The sequence below is a fragment of the Cyanistes caeruleus genome, unplaced genomic scaffold (genome assembly GCF_971803275.1).
Source record: "Cyanistes caeruleus unplaced genomic scaffold, bCyaCae1.hap1.1 HAP1_SCAFFOLD_65, whole genome shotgun sequence".
Classification (NCBI taxonomy): domain Eukaryota; kingdom Metazoa; phylum Chordata; class Aves; order Passeriformes; family Paridae; genus Cyanistes; species Cyanistes caeruleus.
The window spans coordinates 2,113,476-2,135,083 of record NW_028255884.1 but is presented as its reverse complement, the minus strand read 5'-3'; the positions used below and the strand labels follow the sequence as shown (position 1 = coordinate 2,135,083).

The following is a 21,608-nucleotide window of genomic DNA, read 5'->3' as shown; positions in this document are numbered from 1 at the left end:
GCCTCAGCCTGGATCTCAGGGATCCCCATGGCGGTGCCACAGTTGCCATCGCAGCCCCACAGATCCCCCAGCCCCGGCTCCCCCCGCTCAGCCCCGCTCTGGCTGTGCCGCTGCTGCAGCATCTGCAGCTCCGCGCTGGCCCTGTGCCGGTGCCGCTCCTTGTGCCGGCCCTGGCTATCCCAATATCCCAGCCCTGGCTATCCTAATATCCCAGCCCTGGCTATCCCAATATCCCAGCCCTGGCTATCCCAATATCCCAGCCCTGGCTATCCCAAGATCCCAGCCCTGGCTATCCCAAGATCCCAGCCCTGGCTATCCCAAGATCCCAGCCCTGGCTATCCCAATATCCCAGCCCTGGCTATCCCAATATCCCAGCCCTGGCTATCCCAATATCCCAGCCCTGGCTATCCCAATATCCCAGCCCTGGCTATCCCAAGATCCCAGCCCTGGCTATCCCAAGATCCCAGCCCTGGCTATCCCAAGATCCCAGCCCTGGCTATACCAATATCCCAGCCCTGGCTATCCCAAGATCCCGGCTCGGCTCCGCCCGGCCCCGCTCACTGCGGCGGTGCTGGAAGGGGATCCCAGCCAGGGACCCCATGGACATAGACTGCGGGAAGCCCGGGCCGGGCTCCGACAGCGCCGCGTGCAGGGAACGCAGGGAGAGGAGAACTGGGGGGACATTTGGAGATTTGGGATCGGGGGGGTCACGGCTGAAGGAAAGGGGGGACGGGGAGAGCCGGGAAGGGCATTTGGGGATGCCAGGAGTGACAAGAGGGGAGGCTAGGGCTGGCTAGATGTGGCATGGCTGGAGTTCAGGGCGTTCCTGTACCCAGGAAAGGGAGCTCCAAGGGTCCCCGCTATCCCCATTGCCAGGACAGGGCAGGGAAAGCCGGGATGGCTGGGAATAGGGGTCCCGGGTGTCCTGAGTGCTGAGGAAAGGAGGGGCTGGCTGCTGGGAGAGGCAGGAATAGGGGTCCGGGGGGTAAATAGGTCAAGGAGAAGTGGGCTCTGGGGGCTGCGGGAGGCGGGATGGCCGGGAAAGGGGTGCAGGCGTTCCTGGTGCCGGATAAGGGGGTGCAGGGTGGGACCCACGGCCGGGAATGGGGGTTCGGTGGGATGGCGGAGCCCAGGAATGGGGGTTTAGGAGCCCCTCGGCGCTCCGGAATGGGCGATCAAAGAGTCCCGGTGCCGGGGGTCCCCCTCACCTCTCGCCGCCCCCCGGGAGCGCCCCCGGCCCCAGCGCTGGAGCCATCGCGCTGCTCCGCTGCGGCCCCGCCCACAGCCCCGCCCCCAGAGCCGCCTCCGGCCCCGCCATTGGCGCCGCTCTTTGCTGCCCGCCAGTGGCAGCCCGAGGCTGCAGTGACGTCACCGGTCGCCGGGCAGATCCCGGCGGCGCAGGGCGGCCAAGGCGGAAGCGAAAGCGCCCGAGGGAGCGCGGGGGGAGGGGACGCGGCAATTCCAGGGAATTCCCCTGGATTCCCTCCCGGGATCCCCCGGGACCCTCCTCGGCCGCGCACTGCGTGACCCCCGGGACAAACTGGGCTGAACTCCCGGGCCCTGCGCCCAAACTCTGCCTGGAACCCGCCGGCTTCGGCCCAAAGCGGGGGAAGCCCCGGCATCCGCGGATCCCATTTTTCCTGCGGCTGCGGCTCCCCAGCCCCGGCGGAGCAGGAGCGGGCGCTGGGAGCCCGAGCCCCGATTCCCGATCTCCTTCTCTCTCTCTCTGCTGCTCTCTCCCTCTCCTTTGGGTGATCAGAAATGCCAGAGCGGCTGGAGAGCCCCGTGCCCAGCTCGGCTTTCCCTGGAAAGGGAGGCCTGGGGGTGCGGTGCCCCGGGATGGCCGGGAATGGGGCTCCGGTGGTCCCCGGGCTGACGGAATCGGGGGATCCAGGGGCTGGCAGGGGAGGATCCCCGGGAAAGGGGGTGCAGGGCGCTGTTGGTGCAGGAGAAGGGGGTGCAGGGGGTCCCGGAGCTGGGCAAGGAGATGCGGGGGGGTCCCAGGGCCCAGGAATGGGGATCCAAGGGGGTCTGGAAAAGGCTGAGCAGGAAATCCAGGATTGCAGACCTAATTCACATCAGAGGCACAGAAATCCGGGTGCAACAGGAAACCAAACACTAAGGACTCCACAACTTGGAAACAATGAACACTAAACCAATGGATTTCTATGGGTTCAGACTGAATGAAGTTTAGGAAACATCTAGTAAAACTCACATGTCATGGAATGATTTTCTCTGCACATGCAGAATACGTGTGGCTGAAATGATTCTGTTCAGAATCAAGTCATGCCTTATTTCTCTGGAGACATTGTTGGAGAGTTTTTGCTTTTCACAGTTTCAGTGAAAGGATTACACCATTAGAAGAACTTTTTGCAATAATTCTACTTTTCTGTTGTCAGTTCTGCTTGGGCCAGGGGTGTGAGAATCAGTGTTTAGTCAGAGAAGAAAAAGAAAATACTTGATTGCTTTCTAATTTTTGTTTTTATGTTTGTGCGTGGCTCTTAGGGATGGCAAAATTACGGTATGGGTTTTTCCATGTTCACCTTTAAGCTGCATTTTGAAAACTAGAAGACCTTGAAAGGAGGCCCTTTAAAATGTAAACAGTTAATAGAAAATTGTTTAAAAAAAACAACAAAGAAACAGCAGATGGGGGAGGGAGCCCTCCATGTGAGTCATCCCATGGCTGCCCTGGAAGAGAAGCTTCATTCCAGGCAGCCAGCAGAGGAGCTTTAGAAATGCAAATTAACACCTCTGGGGCAAAGCCTGGACAATGTACCAGGGTGTTCCTGCCTGGGGGAGGAATTGGGCTGAATTCCTCTGCCCCTCACCCCAAGCTCTGCCTGGGGGCACAGGCAGAATTTGCACAGCTAAAGGCAGATCCCGTGGTGAGGATATCTGACTCTGCAGCAGAAATTGGTTAAGCTGCAAAGGAAAACTGCAAATGGACAATGTTGTGAAAATTTCACTATAAAAAATGGGGGAGAATCATCCCACTCCCCACCCCAACTTTTGCTCTCACTTTCTATGTTATATAGGGTGAATTAGAGCACTGGGGTTTATTTGCTACCCCAAGCGAAATCAGTTGGGAATCCAAGTATGTGCTGATTTAATTAGAGAAAAGCCCAAAATTGATGCTGCCCTGCCCAGAGGGAGCACCAAAAAATGGGGAAAAGATGAATGGACACCAGAACAAATCCTGCAACACCATGGGCCAGCCCCGGGGAACCCTAACAAATTCATATCAGGAGCCAGAGAACCCATTTATCATTTCCATGGCATAATTAGATTACAGGATGTGTTCAAAATAATACCCAACCAGACAGCTCCAGTTCCTGACTTTCTTCCCAACCAATCCACCCAGATGAGGAACACAACATTTCACCATGGGATGGGGTCAGATTATCTTTTAGCAGAAAAAGGAGGCGGAGTTTGTGGAAAATTAAATAACTCAAACTGCTGTTGGCAAATAGATCACAGAGGAAAAGTGGAGAAACAGATAACAAAGGATATAAGAAAAATGTAATGTACCGGTCCAAATGTGGAAAGGATGGGAACGGGCAACTTTTTTGTGGTTCCCTGGCAGACCATGAGTTAAAGGAATGCAGTTTCTCCTCTTATGTTCTACAGCAACTCTCATCTTTTCACCATACACTGCACCTTGCTGAGTGCAGCTCATTCAGCAGCTGAGCAAGGGGATGCAGGGGGCAGCCAGGCCTCCTGAGCCACAAACGGCTACAAAAGGACAGCGAATGAGGGCACTGAGAGCAATCCCAAAATCAAAGAACACCCAGGAAGAAAAAACAGAGTCAATGACTGAATCTGCTTGCAGACAGGGCCAGGGACTTGCACATACGGAAGCAATGGGAAAAAGCCTCAGTTTCAGAAAATGTTACCAATTGACAAGGACCGCTGCTCTGACAAAGTCCCGCTAAATTCCTGAACTTCCAGAAGAGCAAAGACTTAACAGAGCCATCAATATCGGATGTTCTACAAAAGTGGTGGGTACATATTAACCGGGACACGCAGGAGGCAGATGGGGAAGTCTGAACCTTCCCAGCACCTCCGCCAGTGGGGAAAGGGACAGGGACACGCGGCCGGGAAAATCAGGACAAAAACGAGGCCGCGTCCTCCAGCAGCTGGAGAGAGCGCACGGCAAATGCCCCACGGCCTCTCCCTTTGGGCAGCAATAAAGTCACTCTCACACCGCTCCTCGGGCTCCTTTGGCCACACAAACCTCTGGCGCCGGGAATTTTCCCGCCCAGCCCCGGGCACAGCGCAGCCACCTCCGGGCTACCGACACGAACCGGGACGAGCCAGCGCTGCTCCGGCACCGGCTCCTGCCGAGGCCCCAGCGGGAAGGAGACCGCGGGCAGCCGCTCCCGCAGCGCCCTCACGCCAGGGCCAACACGGGCCGGCCACGGCACAAGCCACCCGCCACAGCCCCCTGCCGCCCCCTCCCGGGCCCGCGGCGAGCCCCGAGCCCCCGCAGAACCGAGCGCGGCTCCCACCTGCGATGGCTGGGGCCGCCTCCGAGCTCCGCCGCCGCCTCACCGGGCTCCGGCCGCTGCCGCCGCTGCCGGGCCCGCACAGACGCTCCAGCAATGGCGGCTCTCCTGCCCCACGGCCGCCCTGGGGGCGCCAGCGGGGCCGGGCTTGTCCCCGCTCTGCCCAATCAGCGCGCGCCAGAGCCACGAGTGACGGCAGCAGCAGCCAATCGCAGCCAGCGGCGGGCTCTGCACACGGCACAGCCCCGCCCCGCGCTCTCAGGGCCCCCCGGGCTGTGTGAGGGGAAGGGCGGAGATGAGGAACAGGCCTGGAAAGGGCCCGGCCCGAGCCGCCATTGAGCTCCGAACACAAACAAAGTTCTCCGCAGCTCCCGGCTCGCCTTTCTCTGCCCTGGGTGTTCGGTGGCTCCGGCTCAGCGGGAAGCCCTGGAGCCTCACTTCTCCCACCTCTAATTAGGTGCCTCAGTGCATCGCTCGGATTTCTCCCAAAAAGGAGAAAACTGCCCCAAATACCTGTGGATGAGTGGGGGAGGAGAGAGATTTCTGGCAGAAAATTCCAAAAACTCAGTGAAGGATTGTGAGAAGTAAATTAATAGCCCTAAAACCAGCTTCCCCCCACCCCTCCCTCCTCCCAGCTGTGTCTCCTACCCCGGCAGTGCAGGTGCGGTGAATTAAAGGGCCAGGAGACCTTCTGCTCCCTTTAACAAGCCTTTATTAGAGAGAACTGGGCCTAGAGGTGGGTGCTCGGGGTGCACGCCACCACTGCTCCCTGTGGTCGATGTCGAGGATCACCCAGGCCTGTCGTCATCCACTGTCAGCACAACCAGAGCCTCTATTCTCGCCAGGATCACCCAGAGACTCTGTCTTAGGCTCAAAGGTCTAGGGGTGTCTTCCCTCTCAAGTCCTGCCCAGGTCATGGCAACCAGCTTGCTGGACTGGGATTGGCACACCCAGTCTCCCCAGGTCCCTGCTGCCTCCACAGTGGGGTCCTCCAGATGTTCCCTGAGCGTGGCTCATTGTCCAGGGCTGTCTTTGCTCCCAAGTGGTAATATGATTTTAATATGCACCCATGTGCAAGTCTTTATGGGAAATGGGGAAGTTCATCCTGGGCAGCAGCTGCTAAATTGCCTGACGGGTTGGGAGGGGGTAAAGGATGGGGATACAAATGCAAGGATAAAACAAGTATGAACTTCTTAACAGTGAACCCTTTTGGGACTTACAACACCAAAACCCCTTATCCAGGGACCTAAACTGGGATTGAAACAGGAACATATAATTTGAACATTGGGATTTTTATTTATAACAATATCCCCCCTCTTTTAATTTGACCAGGCATCAGCCTGCGTCAACTTGTTGTTTCAGGCTCCTGGTAGTGAAACTTCTTTAGTCTTTGGTATTGGTCATATACCCTTTTTGCTTCTTTCAGCTCTGAACTTTCTAACATTAGGATCTTAGTTTTTCCCTTCTCTTGGGTTATTTCTAACGAGTTGTAGATCGTGCTGCTAGACTGTATTACTGAGGCAATTACTCTGATCAAACACGGGATGACACAGGGAAGAAACAACAGTCCTGCTAGTCCCACTATACCAATGAATGCCACCTTTTTCCACCAGCCCTTAAAGGACCAGAAACTATCCCACCAATCAGTATTCAGGATCGGTGTCCATTCTTGGTTCCCTAAGTAGGAGATTTTTCTGATCTCTTTAGAAATGTTCCAGATTACTTCACTTTTATCGTCTATTTCCAGGCAGCATTCAGAGGTGTTGAACTTCCCACAGATTCCCCCCTCATCAGCAAGAAGGTAATCTACTGCCAGTCGGAGTTGGTACACCAGGTACATCAGGTCTGGGAGAGGTGGTCACTTATATGATCAAGGCTGGGGCTGTTTTGTTTGATGTTATTTCAATTACAGCTTGGAGCCTGGTTATTCTGTTTAACATGTATATTGGGGTCCTATATCCCCAGGACCCATCCTGGGCCCAGGTTGCTGGCCCATAAGTTCTTATTATTTCCTCCAGGGTCCAGACTGTTCCTTTCCAATTCTGGGTCCCTCCTGTGCTTATTACACTCCTCTTCTTCCTTTTTAGGGGCCTCTTTATGTTGTCATATAGTGGTACTCCAAGCTCTGAGCCAGCTTGTTTTGGGAGCAGGAAGAAAGCTGGCTTTATCACCCCAATCGTGCAGCTACCTGACCAGTCTCCTGGTAGATGTGTATAAGCCGCATCCACGCAGATCCAAAAGAAATCATCTGGGGCTTCCCAAAAACCCTCCCTGTCTTCATAGGGGTACTCCCAATGCTTTGATAGGCTTCTAATTCCCCAGAAGGGATTGATCCCTCTTTCTGCACATTCGTAAAGGTTATATCCTTTGTGATGAATACACCCTTTTTCCCTCTTCTCTAAGGATCAATATCTTAGGTTGGGCTCCTGGGGGAACCCATTTAGTTCCTAGATTCTTCGTTATATCTTTTGCATGCCATCTGCCCCACCAGGGTTCTATATCTTTTTCCAGTTTGTAGAATGCAGTCTTCCCCAATTACCTTAGCCTTTAACTCCCATTTTTCCCTTCTCCTATACCCTGGTGTGCTTTGGCCTTCCCCAGTTCATTTTATGCTTAAAATTTCTCGAGGTTTCAAGCTAATTCCCTCCCAGGGCCAAATATCAGACATTTTAGTACTCCCACATACCCAACAATCAGTTATATTTAATTCCTTGCTGATGTTTTCAACTAAATCAATGAACAAGTTCTTCCCACTCAAATTTTCCTATTCTTCATTTCCCACGCTCATGTCCACTCTTTTCTCCTTTACCACACCAGGTTCACCTTTTACTGGTTCGTTCTTTTCAAAGCACAGCCAAGTATCCCTCATGGGACAGTCTCCCAAAAGACGTTCTCTAAAAGTGGCCGTATTTCTGGTAATCCAATATGTTTTTCCGTTTTCTTGGCATTCTTCTAATTGTGATTTGTTGTAACAAGAAGGACTCAAATTTGTGTGGACCCTTACCAGGGACCCTAGATTTTTCCCATCATACAAGGGATAATAACATTTCATGCAAGAGTCTGTCCCCATGGCATTGGTGAGGTGCATTGCTATCACCAGACCTACCATGAGCCTTGTGATGATCCTTTTAGGCTCCCTCCAGTCCGTGACTCCCAAGAGTCCAGCAGGAACCATGTTTGATCTCCCCTGGTCTTACCTCTTGGGGTTTTCCTCACACTTTTTGGGGGGTCTGAGTCCAAGGCTTACAGCTTTATTATTTTTTTTGTCCTTCTCCTTTTTACTGTTGTCGGTTTTGGTCTTGGGAAAAGCTGCCCAGGGAGGAATATAGCCTTGGCTAGGAAATTGGAGCCTTATTCAGGGGGGGAGGGGTTCTTTTACTTTTTCAACTAATAGTAATAATAATAATAATAATAGTTACAAGTTAACCAGAACTGGAAAACACTTTAACATTAGTTCACAGACTTTAAAGAAACACTTAACCACAAATGTAGCAGCCAAGAGAACACTTAACAACAACTGTTGTAATTCCAGTTCCTGATTGGGGACTTTAGTCTCTGGGTTTCCTTCTTAAGGTTATTTTCAAGTCCTTGGTGTTGGGGACAACAGTCCAGTTAGAGGGATCTTTTTCGGAGTTGACTTCCCCATCTGGTGGTGCCACTGGTCCTTTAACTCGACTCACGTGTGTCCACCCTTTTTCCCGGGTTCTCACAGCCGTATGTGTGGTGAGTTGAAATTGGTAGGGTCCTTCAAACTTTGGAGTGAGAGGAGAGTTAGCCCAAGATTTTACCAATACCCAATCCCCAGGGTTAATATGGTGTGTGTCTACCTCTAAGGGAGGAGTTTGAGGGACATACCCTTTTTTCCTAAAGTTTTCTAAAGTTTTAACAACAGTTTCCAAATACCTCCTTGAGGTTTCTTCCCCTTCCGTATACTGGGCAGTGCTGTAAGGAGTAATTAGGAAGGGGAGTCCAAATAACATTTCATAGGGGGATACCCCTAAATCTGCTCGAGGTTGGGTTCTTATCTGTAATAAAGCCAAAGGGAAACATTTTATCCAATCTAATTTAGTCTCCAGAGTCAGCTTGGTTAAGGTCGTTTTTATGGTCTTATTCATCCATTCTACCCGACCGGAGCTCTGGGGATGCCATGGGGTGTGTAACCTCCACTTTATCCCCAGGGCTTCAGTGGTTTCCTGGAGAACACGGGCAGTGAAATGGGGGCCTTGGTCCGAGTCTATGTTATTGATTAACCCATACCTGGGGACAATATGTTCCAAAAGTATTTTGACTACTACTCTCGCTCTTTCATTCCAAGTGGGAAAAGCCTCTGGCCAATGGTTCAGGTTATCTATGATCACTAGCAGGTGTTTGTATCCCTGTCCTAGAGGCATTTCTGTGAAATCAATTTACACATTTTAGAAGGGTCTCACCGCTAGTTCCCTCTCCCTATGTACGGGTTTTGTCATCACTCGTTGGTTTACCCTTTGACACGTTACACAGCCCTGAGTGATGGCCTTTGCTATATCATAAACCCCTATGCAGATGTTCTCCCTCAAGGAGTGGTCACATAGACCCTGCGTCCCCCAATGTGTCAATTTGTGTATTTCATCCAATACCCTGCTGTTGCAGTCTGCAGCTCCAGGATCTCGTCCAGGGAAGCAGCAGGATTCTGGGAACCAGCATGAAACACCAACCGAGACGGGCTCCCGTTCATGAAACCATTTATTCAGCATGGGAACAAAGTCAGGTCCAGAACAGAGAGCCCTGAACAGAGGCACAGCAGGGGCTTTTGAGGGACAGAACTCTCAAGGGTCCCCACCTTTGAGCGTGGAGTTCAGGGTCAGGGACCAGTAGAAGCACAGCAAGGGAGAACCCCTCAGGGACTCAAACCCAATCAGAACTCCTGGGCTGCCCTTCTCAAGGGGTTTGGGGTGGGACAATGTAACTCTTTGTCTCCCTGAGGCCGCTGCCACATCTGCTCCTTTCTTTTTTTTCTTTTTTTTTTTTTTTTTTTATTTTAATTAGGAGCTTAAAATGTTTCCAAACATATACCTTAAAATCTCACCTCCTCCACAGAGCACCCGCTTTGCTTTGTGGGACAACAAAAACTCAATAACAAAACACATTAAGCAAACAGAAAAAACAATATTGAAAACAAACATTTCAATCTCGGACCACGCCGGGCAAATTAAACAGTGATGGTACTTAATGCAAACATAATGGTTTTTTAGTTCAGTCTCTTGCAGTTTAGGATTCTCTTTGAGGAAGGATGCAGCTCTTAGGTCTCCTCTCACGAGGGGCAGAGTTCTTCCATCTCCAGTTTCGGCTCTGGTTCCCATGTGGGCATCGCTGCTTTAGATGATCTCGGTGAAACACTGGCTCTGGGAGCTCCGGTTCCAGTTTCGATCTCCCCGGAGGAGGTGTTGCCCAGGATGGAAAAGGCAGAGCCCCCAGGGGTGGAGCACCGAACAAAGGGGTGGGAGCGAAGCAGGAGTTACTGGGGGAAGGGAAGGTTCGGGGCTGGAAAAGAAGGAGCAAGGCGGGAAACAAGGGATCCCAGACCGCGTGGCCAGAGCCATCTTGGGATGGGGGGGAGGCCGGGATGGACTTTCCTGGACCGGGAACGGGGAATATGGAAAGACAGGGGGTGAAGGAGGACACGGAACAGCGGGCAGATGGCAGCAGACCTGCATCACTCTGGATGTTCTCCGTCCCTTGCCTGCCTTCAGGAAAACAGGGGATGGGATGGCAGAAAGACACCGGGGTGATGGGGAGACAGCAGCAGCCCCGAGCCATCTTGGCTTTTTTCACCCTTTGTCCTGCCCTTAGGAACAGAGGAAAGGGGAAGGTACAGGGAGGTATACACCAAAAAAAAAAAAAAAAAGGAACTTCACAGAAGACAAAAACAGTCCACCAGAAGAGCCATACCGTCCATAATCGTCCATAATGTTAATACAATCGTCCATAATGTTAATATAATCGTCCATAATATGTCTCGTTGGATGATGTAAGGTTTTTGTCCCAGTGTCTGGTCTCGGCTCCCACACCTCCGTAAGCCCTTTTATTCCCCATGCCCGAGGCACTCCCAACCCAGCCTTCCTGCCAGGTACTCTCGAGTCCTCCTTTCTTAGGCGGGGGTCTCGCTGGCTCTCAAGCCATCAGCCGGTGACTTACGAGGTGTCCATGGAGCTGGGTCCTGCTGTTCTCTTGCTTCGCTGGATGCCACGCAATCTCTCACCATATGTTGCAGTCAGCAACCTCAGGATCTCGTCCAGGGAAGCAGCAGGATTCTGGGGACCAGCATCAAACACCAACAGAGATGGGCTCCCGTTCATGAAACCATTTATTCAGCATGGGAACAAAGTCAGGTCCAGAACAGAGAGCTCTGAACAGAGGCACAGCAGGGGTTTTTGAGGGACAGAACTCTCAAGGGTTTCCACCTTTGAGGGTGGAGTTCAGGGTCAGGGATCAGTAGAAGCACAGCAAGGGAGAGCCCCTCAGGGACTGAAACCCAATCAGAACTCCTGGGCCGCCCTTCTCAAGGGGTTTGGGGTGGGACAGTGTAACTCTTTGTCTCCCTGAGGCTGCTACCACAACACAATAATATTTTTCCCCTGATCTATCATGCTGAGCACCATGCAAGGCTGTAGAGAGGTCAAGACAACCTCTGTTTTTAAAACTCTGCCCTGCAGCTATTCCTTACGGTGCTGTCAGCAGGGAAGACATTTTGTCTTCTAAAACCTTACTTCTGATAGTTTTTCCCATCTGAAAACTATCTGGGCCAGGGGCAGCACCCAGGGACCTGCCCTGCCTGGGGGAACTTATACCTGGATCTTATAACTAAGTATCAGAAACAAGGGCACACACTCTGTATTCCAGACTCCAACGTTTTATTCCTATTCTTAATTTTCCATGTTTTAAGTACTACTAGGTCTTCATCTACTTCAGCTTCTACCTCTTCTTCCTAATATTCCTATTCTTATTCTTGATAATTTTTTGGTTTCTGGAGGGTCTTATGCAGGTTTGGGGGGGGGGGAGGGGGGGCGGGGTTTGGGTTTTTTTTCTTTCCTACTACTACTTCCTAAACACAACTTTCTTTTCTTTTGTTAGAATTGTGTGTGTTGCAGTCCAGCAGGCCGCCGTCGTGTCCTGGGAGCAACACCTCCTGTCTGTGTCCATTCCTCATGGCCAAAGGGCCACAGGATCAGCATGGAGTCCTTTCCTGAGGAGAGGAAATGGCCTTGGAGTCCAGCAGGGAGGAGCTGGAGCCAGTGTCCCTGCAAAGGGCCAAGAGCCGTGTGGCTGTGGCCCTCGGGGACCCGGTGCAGGGGTGCCGCTGGCAGTGCCAGGCTGCCGCTGGGAGCCGATGACTTTCCAGGTGCCTTCCCGGCCGGACGATGGGCCGGGATGCGGCGCTGAGCCCCGGCAGCGAGGGTCCCCCTTCGGGTGCCGCTTTGGGCTGCCGTGTGCTCTCGGGGAGCCGCCCCGGGGGTGCTGCAGAGCGGCCGGGGCCGACTCGGCCCGCAGGGCCAGCGCAGGCCGGGGCAGCCCGTGCGGCTCCCTCGGGGCGCCGGGCAGGCCGCGGGGCAGCCGCCATCTGCAGCCCGGCGCTGCTGGCAGCGGGCGCTGATCCTGTGGCTGTGCCGCCAGGCAGGGACAGCGGAACAGCCCCTGCAGCCCCCGCAGCCCCTGCAGCCCCCACAGCCCCCGCAGCGCCCGCAGTGCCTGCCTCAAGAGCGAGCGGCCTTTCCTGTGGGGAAGCGGCTGCCCAGGAGAAGAGACATCTTCCACCGTGGCTTGGGCTGCCAGAGGGCCAGGCCCGGCACAGAGTTGCTCTTGCGGGCACAGCTCGGGCTCCTGGCACTCCACTCAAGCTTCTCGAGGGACAGGCAGCAGGATTCCCTCTTGGGCTAAATCTGCCAGTCTCTGCTGCCTGGCCTCTTCTCCTTCCTCGTGCAGCTCCAGGACGCTCACCTCATCCCAGTCATCATCCTCCCGCTGCCAGGCCTTGAGCTGGCTGCACAGGATGTCGCAGTATTCCCTGCTGTCCTGAGCCAGCTCTCCATCACTGTCATCATCCCAGCTGGACCTGGAGGATTTTCTCTTTGCTTTGCCTCCAGTCACCTCCTGGCCATCCTGGCACAGCTCTTGCTTGCGGCAAGCTTCACAGTCCAAGAGTGCCCGGCGGCTCGTGCCTTCTCCTGGGGACAGCCGCTGCTCAGGAGATTCTTCCCAATCTGAGAATTCCTGACAGTGATCGCTGTCCGCCTGCCACGGCTCCTGCTCCCTGCACTCGCCCCACTCGGAGACAACTGGGGAGGGCTCTTGCTCCCTGCCCTCATCCCAGTCCCGCAAATGCCAGTAGCTCCCCCATACTTGGACCAGCTCTTGCTCAAGGCCTTCATCCCACTCAGAGAGCTCCTGGCAGCTCTGGGCTTCTCCTGGGGACAGCTGTGGCTCAGTGCAGGCTTCCCCTGGAGTCCCTTGCTGGAACTTGTTCATTTCTCCTCGGCAGAGCTCTGGCTCTTCCTCAGCGCAGGACTCCACGGCTCCTCTCCTCCCTCTTCTTGCCCTCTCAGCCTCCTCCTGCTGCTCCCTCAAGGCCTGGGCTCTCTGTGAGCCGGGCCAGGGCCTGTGGGGCTGGGACTTGGGCTTCGCCTTCTCCTCCTCCGTGCCTGCAGTCCTCTGGCACACACAGGTACCTGGACACAGCCACTGTCCTGGGACTGACCCGGGCCCCACAAGCCCTTTATATACCCCCCAGCCGGGGCGGGGCTCTGCCATGTCACAATGGACTTTGGGCACCGCAAGGTCCCGCGTCACCACGGCCCCTGACACACCGTGCCTGTGTCACAAAGGCCACCCCGGCACCCCGTGCCTGTGTCACAAAGGCCACCCCAGCACCCTGTGCCTGTGTCACAAAGGGCACCCCAGCACCCCGTGCCTGTGTCACAAAGGCCACCCTGGCACCCCTTCAACAGCCCAAGGCACCAGGAGCAGCCTGGAGCAGCCCAGGCCTTGGGGGATTGCAGCCCCTTCTTCTGAGCCGCTCCTTCAAATGATCAGGAGTGGCTGGGCCCAAGTGAAGGTGCAAAAGGAGACCGTGTGTGTCTTCGTTTGAAAGACAGGGGCCTGCTAAGGGAGGCAGGAGGCTCCTTTGCAATGGAAAATGTAAACCCCCTCCCTCCCAATTATTATCCCTTTGAAAGGCACTCTCTGGCAAAGATAGGAGGACAGGAAGAACAGTTTGTGCTGCTTTTGCATGAATTGCTATTTGGTGAGCAGGGAAGAAGCCCCTCATGGAAATGATTTTACTGAGAGGAGCTGCTAAGCGAGAGCTGCCCCTGTGCCAAGCAAAATCCAAGAGCTGGCTAGCTGTGGGAACTGACTACCTATTAAAGCATTTAAAAAGCTGGATCCACCTCGGTGAGATTGACATTTTGCAGACAGGCAAGCCCGGGAAATCTCTCTCTTGCTTCCACCTTTGAGGAGGTACCCGGCTGCCGGTCGGGCCGGGCCCCGCTGCACTGCGGCCCTTGCAGTCGTGCTGACAGTGGCCACAACAATCCTTAAAGCTTCAGGGTCCCCTGACACCCGGGCAACCGAGGAGGAAATTAAAGGAGCGGGTTCGCTGGAGTCCCCAAACCAACTGGAATAGGAAAATCAAGTAGGGATGAGGTCCATAAAGCCTGCGCAGCACAGGAGCAAAGTGCAAAGACCAGGCCTAGGGGCAGACACAACAATATCTAGGGGAGGTGTGAGGGCGCAGTCTGAGGGCATGGGTCCAGACACAGACTGGGGTTAGAAAGATGCAAAATACTGCGACAAATTGCAACCAATCAGGGGAGAGATACGGGAAGATTCTAGAAACATAACTTTGAGTGGGGTGACTTGATGAATGTATGAATTGCCATCAAGCCTTTGGCAAGTGCTTCCCAAGGCTTGAACTCAAAGCCTGCTGCTTCAGGGCTGAAGTCTTTCTGGCCCTGTGTCCCAGAAGGGCTGAATCGCACAGGCTCGGCCTGGCGGGGCCGGGCTGGCCCCAGCAGTGACCGGGTGGGGACGGGAGGCTGCGGGACCCCGGCTGAGGCTGGGCCGGACCACGGCTGCTCACACCTTGCCGAGCCTAAGCCGTGCCCCGCTGCCGGCCCCGCTGAGCTGGAGTCCGCTGGGCTCCGGGAGGAGCTCCGGGTGGGTCCAGGCCCCCTCGGCCACGGCCCCTGCAGCACATGGTAATTGAAAGAAATTGGCCAGGAGACAAAACTCCTGTTTGATGCCTTTATTAGGATTCAGCTCTTGGGGTGGTGGGGGCCCGAGGGGTTGTTTGCGTCACGGCCATTCCCACACTGTCAGCTCCAAAGAGGAGACACAATTCAGCTTTGCAGCACACACTGCAGAGCTGGGGCTTCCGTCCTCATGAGAGTAGCCAGGGACCTGTTGTCCTGGTTTGCTGTCTAGGGCTGTCAGTCCTTTCCTGTCCTCTTTAGGTCATGGTGATGCAGGAAGATGGTTTCTAAGCAGGTTTAGTTGATGCAGGGAGATGATCTTGCGTCATAGCTTGCTCGAATATGTTTCCTTGTCCTTTTATTCTTCTGTTAGCTCGTTGTTTTGGTGTCCTGCATGCCTTAGTTTGCATATTACTCGGTTACACAGCTTCCTGGGAGTTTCTTTGTTCTAGTGTGACACAACATCCATGGGAGTTGCCTGGTTCTGTGGCACACCTTTCTAATGGGTTGCTTTTGTTAGTTGGATTTAGCCCCCATGGCAGCAGCTCTGTTACAAGGTAGCAGGGAAGTAAGGGGAAAGGGTACAGGAATGTCTCATAAGAACCTTTAAAACACTTCAGAAACTGGTAAGTAATTAACATTACTAATAACCATCAGAGTAAACAAGGGGTACAAGGTTTACAAATGGGATAAGAACATTAACTGTACCTAACTAAACACAGTATTTTATCCGGGGTGGATTTCTTGAGAGATTTTATTCATGACATGTGCCTGCAAGGATGCGGCACCTCTCTGAGCTGGGGGAGAGGCCAGGGCTGCACAGGGGGGATGTTGTTGGCAGCTCCATGAGGACGCTCTGGGACGCTGCCCTGGGGTGTCCAGCACAGTGGGGATGGATCAGCTCCTGCTCTGCTGCTCCTTCCCATCTCCTCCAGGGACCTTGCAGAGCCCCAGCCATGCTGTTTGCCCCCAGCCTGCCCACGGCCACCCTGGGGCTGCTCACGGGGGTTTTCTGTGCTGAGCTTTGGCCTGGCCGTGTTCTTGAGAGAGCCTGGGCAAGGAGCCTGGAGCCGCCAGGCCCTGCCCTGAGGCGTCAGCGCTGCCCCAGCAGTGCCCATGGCCTGTCCCTGCTGCAGCCCCGGCACTGCCACCCCCAGGGCTGTGCCCGGCCCCGAGAGCACTCAGGCCCTGCAGCAACACCAGGGCCAGGAGGGCAGCGGGGCAGTGGCACGGGAGCAGCACTGGCAACACCAAGTGCTGCTGCTCCTGGCCACAGCTGCTGTGCCAGCACTGATCTGCCCCCAGCTCTGCACACAGACACTGCTGCTGCAGCTCCAGAGAAGGGAACAAAAGGGGCATCGCTGGAGAAAACTTTGCTGGGAGATCCTCTTGTTCATTTAAAGCCACCAAGAGCACAGCCCCTCATTGACACAGTCTGTGGCAACAGGGATGGTGGAGAGAAACAAAATGAGAAATGGCACAAACAATGACATTTCATTGTGGACAGGATTAAAAAAGGAAAACACAGAAAACCTCCAAAATGAAACCAACAGGAAGTATCAAAGGTGATTTTTATTATAAGTGATTTTCAGAAATGTTCCAGGAGTTTAATGTTTCCGAAACCATCCAGTGATCATTCTCCACACTGCAGCCTTGAGCTCCTGGTTCCTCAGGCTGTAGATGAGGGGGTTCAGGGCTGGAGGCACCACCGAGTACAGAACTGACAGTGCAAGATCCAGGGATGGGGAGGAGATAGAGGGGGGCTTCAGGTAAGCAAATGTACCAGTGCTGAGGAACAGGGAGACCACAGCCAGGTGAGGGAGGCAGGTGGAAAAGGCTTTGTGCCGTCCCTGCTCAGAGGGGATCCTCAGCACAGCCCTGAAGATCTGCACATAGGAGAAAACAATGAACACAAAACAACCAAGTGCTAAACAGATAGAAAAAAAGAGAAGCCCAAGTTCCCTCAGGTAGGATTTGGAGCAGGAGAGCTTGAGAATGTTTGGGATTTCACAGAAGAACTGGCCCAGGGCATTGCCATGGCACAGGGGCAGGGAAAATGTATTGGCTGTGTGCAGCAGTGAATAGAGAAAGGCACTGGCCCAGGCAGCTGCTGCCATGTGGGCACAAGCTCTGCTGCCCAGGAGGGTCCCGTAGTGCAGGGGTTTGCAGATGGACACGTAGCGGTCGTAGCACATGATGGTCAAGAGGAAATACTCTGCTGAGATGAAGAACACAAAACAAAAGACCTGTGCAACACATCCCATGTAGGAGATGGTCCTGGTGTCCCAGAGGGAATTGTGCATGGCTTTGGGCACAGTGGTGCAGATGGAGCCCAGGTCAGTGAGGGCCAGGTTGAGCAGGAAGAAGAACATGGGGCTGTGCAGGTGGTGGCTGCAGGCTACGGCGCTGATGATGAGGCCGTTGCCCAGGAGGGCAGCCAGGGAGATGCCCAGGAAGAGGCAGAAGTGCAGGAGCTGCAGCTGCCGCGTGTCTGCCAATGCCAGCAGGAGGAAGTGGCTGATGGAGCTGCTGTTGGACATTTGCTGTGGCTGCACATGGGGACCTGTTCATGGACAAAGGACAGTGGCAAGTCAGGAGAGGCTGCTTTGAGTCAAACCTGGGCCATTCCCTGTACACTGTCCAGCTGGGATTCACCCGCCCTTGTTTCTGCTCTGGAAAAACTTCACCCAGGTCCCTGACTGAGCTCCAGCTGTGCTGTCTGAGTGTGCCAGGAGCAGCCAGGCCTGTGCCTGGGGCTCTCCAGGAGCCATCCCTGCCCTGCTGCCCTGGGTTTGTGGCCATGCAGGAGAAGGACAAGGCTGGAAATTCAGGATTTGTCAGGGGAATCACTTCTAATGCAGAAGGGCTTGGTAGCATCTGCACACACACTTCTAAAGTATAGCAGGAGTTGGTTTTAGGAATTGTTTTCCTACCCACAAATCATTCCTGGTTCTCTGAGGTCAGAAATCCCCAGCATTTCTGCTGCACTCAGAATTACCCACTGAGAGATGTGAGAGGCAAAGGATTCCCTGTGGCTTAGGGAAGGTGAGGAGCTGGATGGGCTTGTTCCCAACTGCCCTGGGTTTGTACCTTTGGCTGGAATCAGAGCACAGTCACACTCCTGTGTCACCCTGGCATAAACCAGACCCTGCCCAGAGCAGAGGGATCCCTGAATGTCTCACCCTCTCTAAAGGTCTCTAGGCAAGGGCTCAGCACCCCCCTCTGCCAAGGACACTCACGGCTCCCTTGGCAGAGCCAACAGCATTTCCTCAGCTGTGGCATCTCTGCCCTTCCCCGTGGGACATTCAGGGAACTCTGAGAGGCTCTGGCACAGATTTGCAGCCAGGAGGGCAGCTCAGAGCTTGGAAGGACACAGCAAGGAGATGCCCAGGTGTGCCCATGATGGGATCTCAGGGAGGGGGCTCAGCTCATTCCCCTTTGCCATGGACTGCTTTGCCCACAGCCCCACAGGTCACAGGGAAGCTGGGACACCCCATTCCCATGGACACACCTGCCTGGCAGCAATCCCAAGGGCAGGGCCTGACTCAGCTGCTGCAGATGCCAGAGACTCCCTGAGAACCCCAGATACCAATGACAATATCAGAGCAGTGCATTTAGGCTGTTTAAGAGGCTCCCAGCAGAGAGACTGAGCACCAAACTTACAATCCTGGCATCTCTGTAAATGTTCCAACATTACTTTGCTGTTCCTGGTGTGTCCCTTTCAACTCAGAATGTTCTGTGATTCTGGGATTACAATTCCTTCTGCTTCTCTCATCCCCCTGTTGCCTATAATCAAAAGAGAAAAATAACCTTCTGCAACAGTGTTAGAACAGTAAAGAAAAAACAGCTTTATTGGAAGCTTCCAGGTGTCCCAGTAGGGATGAGGCACACCCGGCCCCTTATTTCAGCTATTTATTAAGATTGATTAATTAGGATATTTAACAGAAACATTCAATAGGAGATTCAGCTGCCCCAGTTACACACCCCAGGGTCAATCCATTAGAGTAAGTCCAAGGGTTTCTTTGCCCATAACTTTTTGTTATGACTGCTCACATTCTGGTTACAAAACAAAATGCTCTTCTTGTAGCTCCTCTTTCTGATGATAAAACAATATGGTATTTCAGAAATGTATTTAGAAGGTCAGTTTATTGTTCTAAAATCTAAGAGAAAGGTTAGGAATCATATTAGAGTTAATTAAGAATAATAGTTACATAAGTATATAATATTAGTTTAATAGAGTTAATTAAGGATTATCATTTTATAATTATATAATAGTCGTTTACAGATCTAAAAATATATTAAAAATGTACAAAAACCAAAAATCTTTTTGTCATCATCCCAGCTTTCCCACCCTGCTTAAAGTAAGACATTGAAAACAGTCTCAGGAAAGCTCCAGATCTTTACAGCAATCCCAGGCTCACCTTCTTTTGGGAAGTGTCCTCTGGAGCTGTGCCCAGGCTGGACTGGAGCTGGGAGCAGCCCTGCCCCACACAGCCCCTCTCAGCAGCAGCCCCTGCCCTGCTCAGGGTGGCTCCTTCCCCCCACAGCTTCTCCCCAGCGCTGGGAGCAGCTCCCCGGGCCGGCTGAGAGCTGTCCCTGGCAGGCAGCAGAGTCCCTGCCCCAGCACAGCGCCCTGGGCTGCAGGACCCTGCTCTGCAGGACAGCCCTGGGCACCCCTGGCTGCTCTGCACAAGGGACAGGCAGAGAATGTACTCACAGGGTCTGTAGGCACTGGCATGTTCCAGCTTTAGGAGATGCCTCCAGGAGCTGCAGCTGCATTGTCCTGCAGCCAGAGGCTTCCTGTGTCAAGGGCTGGCAGGGATTCTGCCCCAGGCACTTCTCAGCACCTTCCCAGCCCTGACTGATTGAAGCTCTCTGTGCCTCTGGGCTGTGCCCAGGGTGGCTGCAGGCAGTGCCCCAGCCCTGCTGGGCTGGCAGAAGAGCTGCTCAGCAAGAGAAATGTGCTTTTGAAGCTCTTCTTGGTTTCCAGGAGCTGCCTCTGTGCCAGGAGCCTGGCCCAGCTCAGCAGCACAGACACAGCAGCAGGACTTTAATGAGCCTCTTGGGGCTTTGTGCTGAGGCCCTGAACATCAGTCCCTGACAGGGAGGGGAAGAAAGCTCTCAAGAACTCCAAGTCAGAATCCAACTCCAAAGTTTCTTTCACTTTTAATGGGTCCCACTGAGGGATGTGACTGAGAAAGTGTCCCCAGGCCCCAGGCAGAGCAGAGAACTGGAGGCACTGATGACAGCTGGGGACAAAGAGAAGCCAAGGCTTGGTGCCCTGGGCCACAGCAGCCAATGCTGTGCCAGCAAGGGCTGTGAGGAGACACCTTGTCCTGAGGCCCTGGGGCCTCCTGGCACAGCCCCAGCAAGGCTGGCCACTGTCACCCCCTTGGCCTGCCCTCAGCATCCCCCCTAGCCCACATGCCAGTGGCCTCAGGGATCTGCTGGAAGGAGTCCCTGGGGAGCCTTGCTCAGGAATGGCCCTGGGGGCTCCTTCATGCTCCAGGGACTGCAGCTTTTTCAAAGGACTTTGGATTTGCCTTGGAGTTTCTGAGAGCTTTGTGCAATCCTGGCCTCCAATTATCTGCTGTAATTAGTCCCTTGAGAGCCTTTGTCAGTAACAGCACTCAGTGGAGCTCATTAATGCTTCAAGGTACTTCAGGTTCTTAAGGCACTTTCCTTTTTCCTTCCCACCCTGAGTCTCTGAGAAGTTTGTGCAATCCTGGCCCCAATTATCTGCTTTAACGAGTCCCTTGGGAGCTTTGCATTGACACTCAGTGGGGCTCATCAATACTTTGAGATACTCAGGGCTTTTTCAGCTACTTTGGATTTTCCTTCCCACACTGAGTCTCTGGGAGGTTTTTGTGCAATTCTTGCGTCCTCACCTCCAAGGAGTCCATGAGGAGCCTGTGTTGGGGATGGACCTCAGTGGTACCCATTAATATTTGGAGACACTTTGGGTTTTTCCTCTGACTTGGACTCCTGGAAAGGTTTGTGCAATCTCCTCTCAGGCCCCGAGGTTCAAGGGCTCAGCTCCAAATGCACCACGGGACTCATTAGGATCAAGCAAATCCTAACAAACCATGGCTGTGCCTTGATTTCCCTCTGGTCTGCTGCAGTTCTTAGGAAAGTTTCCTACAACAGTTATGGAGAAATAGTTCAAAGAACTTCTAAGAAATAGGTATTCCTATTTTAAAGGTGTCTTTTATTCCTGTTCTCTTTAGAGCAGAGGTGATTGCAGCATTCAGTGATGGATATTGATCCAGGGTCTCTCCTAAGGAGGTGTGGCCAGGTCAGAGAAGCTGTGCCTTGAGGTCTGACCCAGTGGGGACAACCTTGCCCCAGCCCCATCCTGTCTCTCCTCACTCCCCTGGGACCTGCTTTGCTCACAGAACTGGCTGCACTCAGGCAAAGAGGGGTTTTCCTTCTTTGATTTTAGCAATCTAAAACTGCTGAGTTTCCCCATGGCAAACAGACACCCTCCTCAAGTGTGTGCCAAGCCCAAGGTGCCACCAAGGAGGTTCCCCTTCCCCAAGGCAGAGCCACACAAGGAATGTTTCAGACACACAGGGAGTTCTACAATAAACACAACCCCAGAGTTCTCTGAAGGCAGAATTAGAGCAGCTGCTGAAGGACAGACAAGCTTTGAACTCCTTGTAGCTGAAAGCACCAAGTGGGTTGTTGGGAGGTGTGTGAGTGAGGCAAGAGTGAGGGAAGGGAAATGCAGAGAGCCCTGGAAGTGTTTCTGTGCAGACAGGCTGCTGCAAGGGCAGCGTTGGACTTCTCTGGGGGGAACTGTGAAGGAGGTCGGGGCAGAGTGACCTCCCCAGTGACCTCGAGATGTCACACAGCCACCTGGGATGTCACAGCCCAC

General features: G+C 53.7%; 2 protein-coding genes across 4 annotated transcripts in view; both read right to left on the bottom strand.

The window, feature by feature from the left end:
• Positions 1–21,608, bottom strand: part of LOC147647145 (uncharacterized) — a 446,158-nt gene that overhangs the window by 9,515 nt on the left and 415,035 nt on the right. Inside the window, exon 1 of one of the 2 annotated variants that reach the window (XM_086872506.1) lies at positions 4,493–4,606. The exons of the other annotated variant lie outside the window; for it this stretch is intronic. The gene's annotated coding sequence lies outside the window, so the exon portion shown is untranslated. Of the gene's footprint in view, positions 1–4,492; positions 4,607–21,608 lie in introns of those variants that run through there. 2 annotated transcript variants of the gene reach the window in all.
• On the bottom strand, positions 16,284–20,258 carry LOC111922258 (olfactory receptor 14C36). Of its 2 annotated transcripts, XM_086872520.1 has the most exons (3): positions 19,449–20,258; positions 18,395–18,517; positions 16,284–17,294 (listed from the first exon to the last, which is right to left on the bottom strand). In XM_086872520.1, the coding sequence occupies exons 2-3, from the start codon at positions 18,423–18,425 to the stop codon at positions 16,339–16,341; spliced, it is 987 nt and encodes a 328-aa protein (XP_086728646.1). In that variant the 5' UTR covers positions 18,426–18,517; positions 19,449–20,258; the 3' UTR covers positions 16,284–16,338. The 2 variants fall into 2 exon arrangements, with proteins under 2 accessions (XP_086728646.1, XP_086728647.1); XM_086872521.1 differs by lacking the exon at positions 19,449–20,258 and having other exon boundaries at positions 18,395–18,554.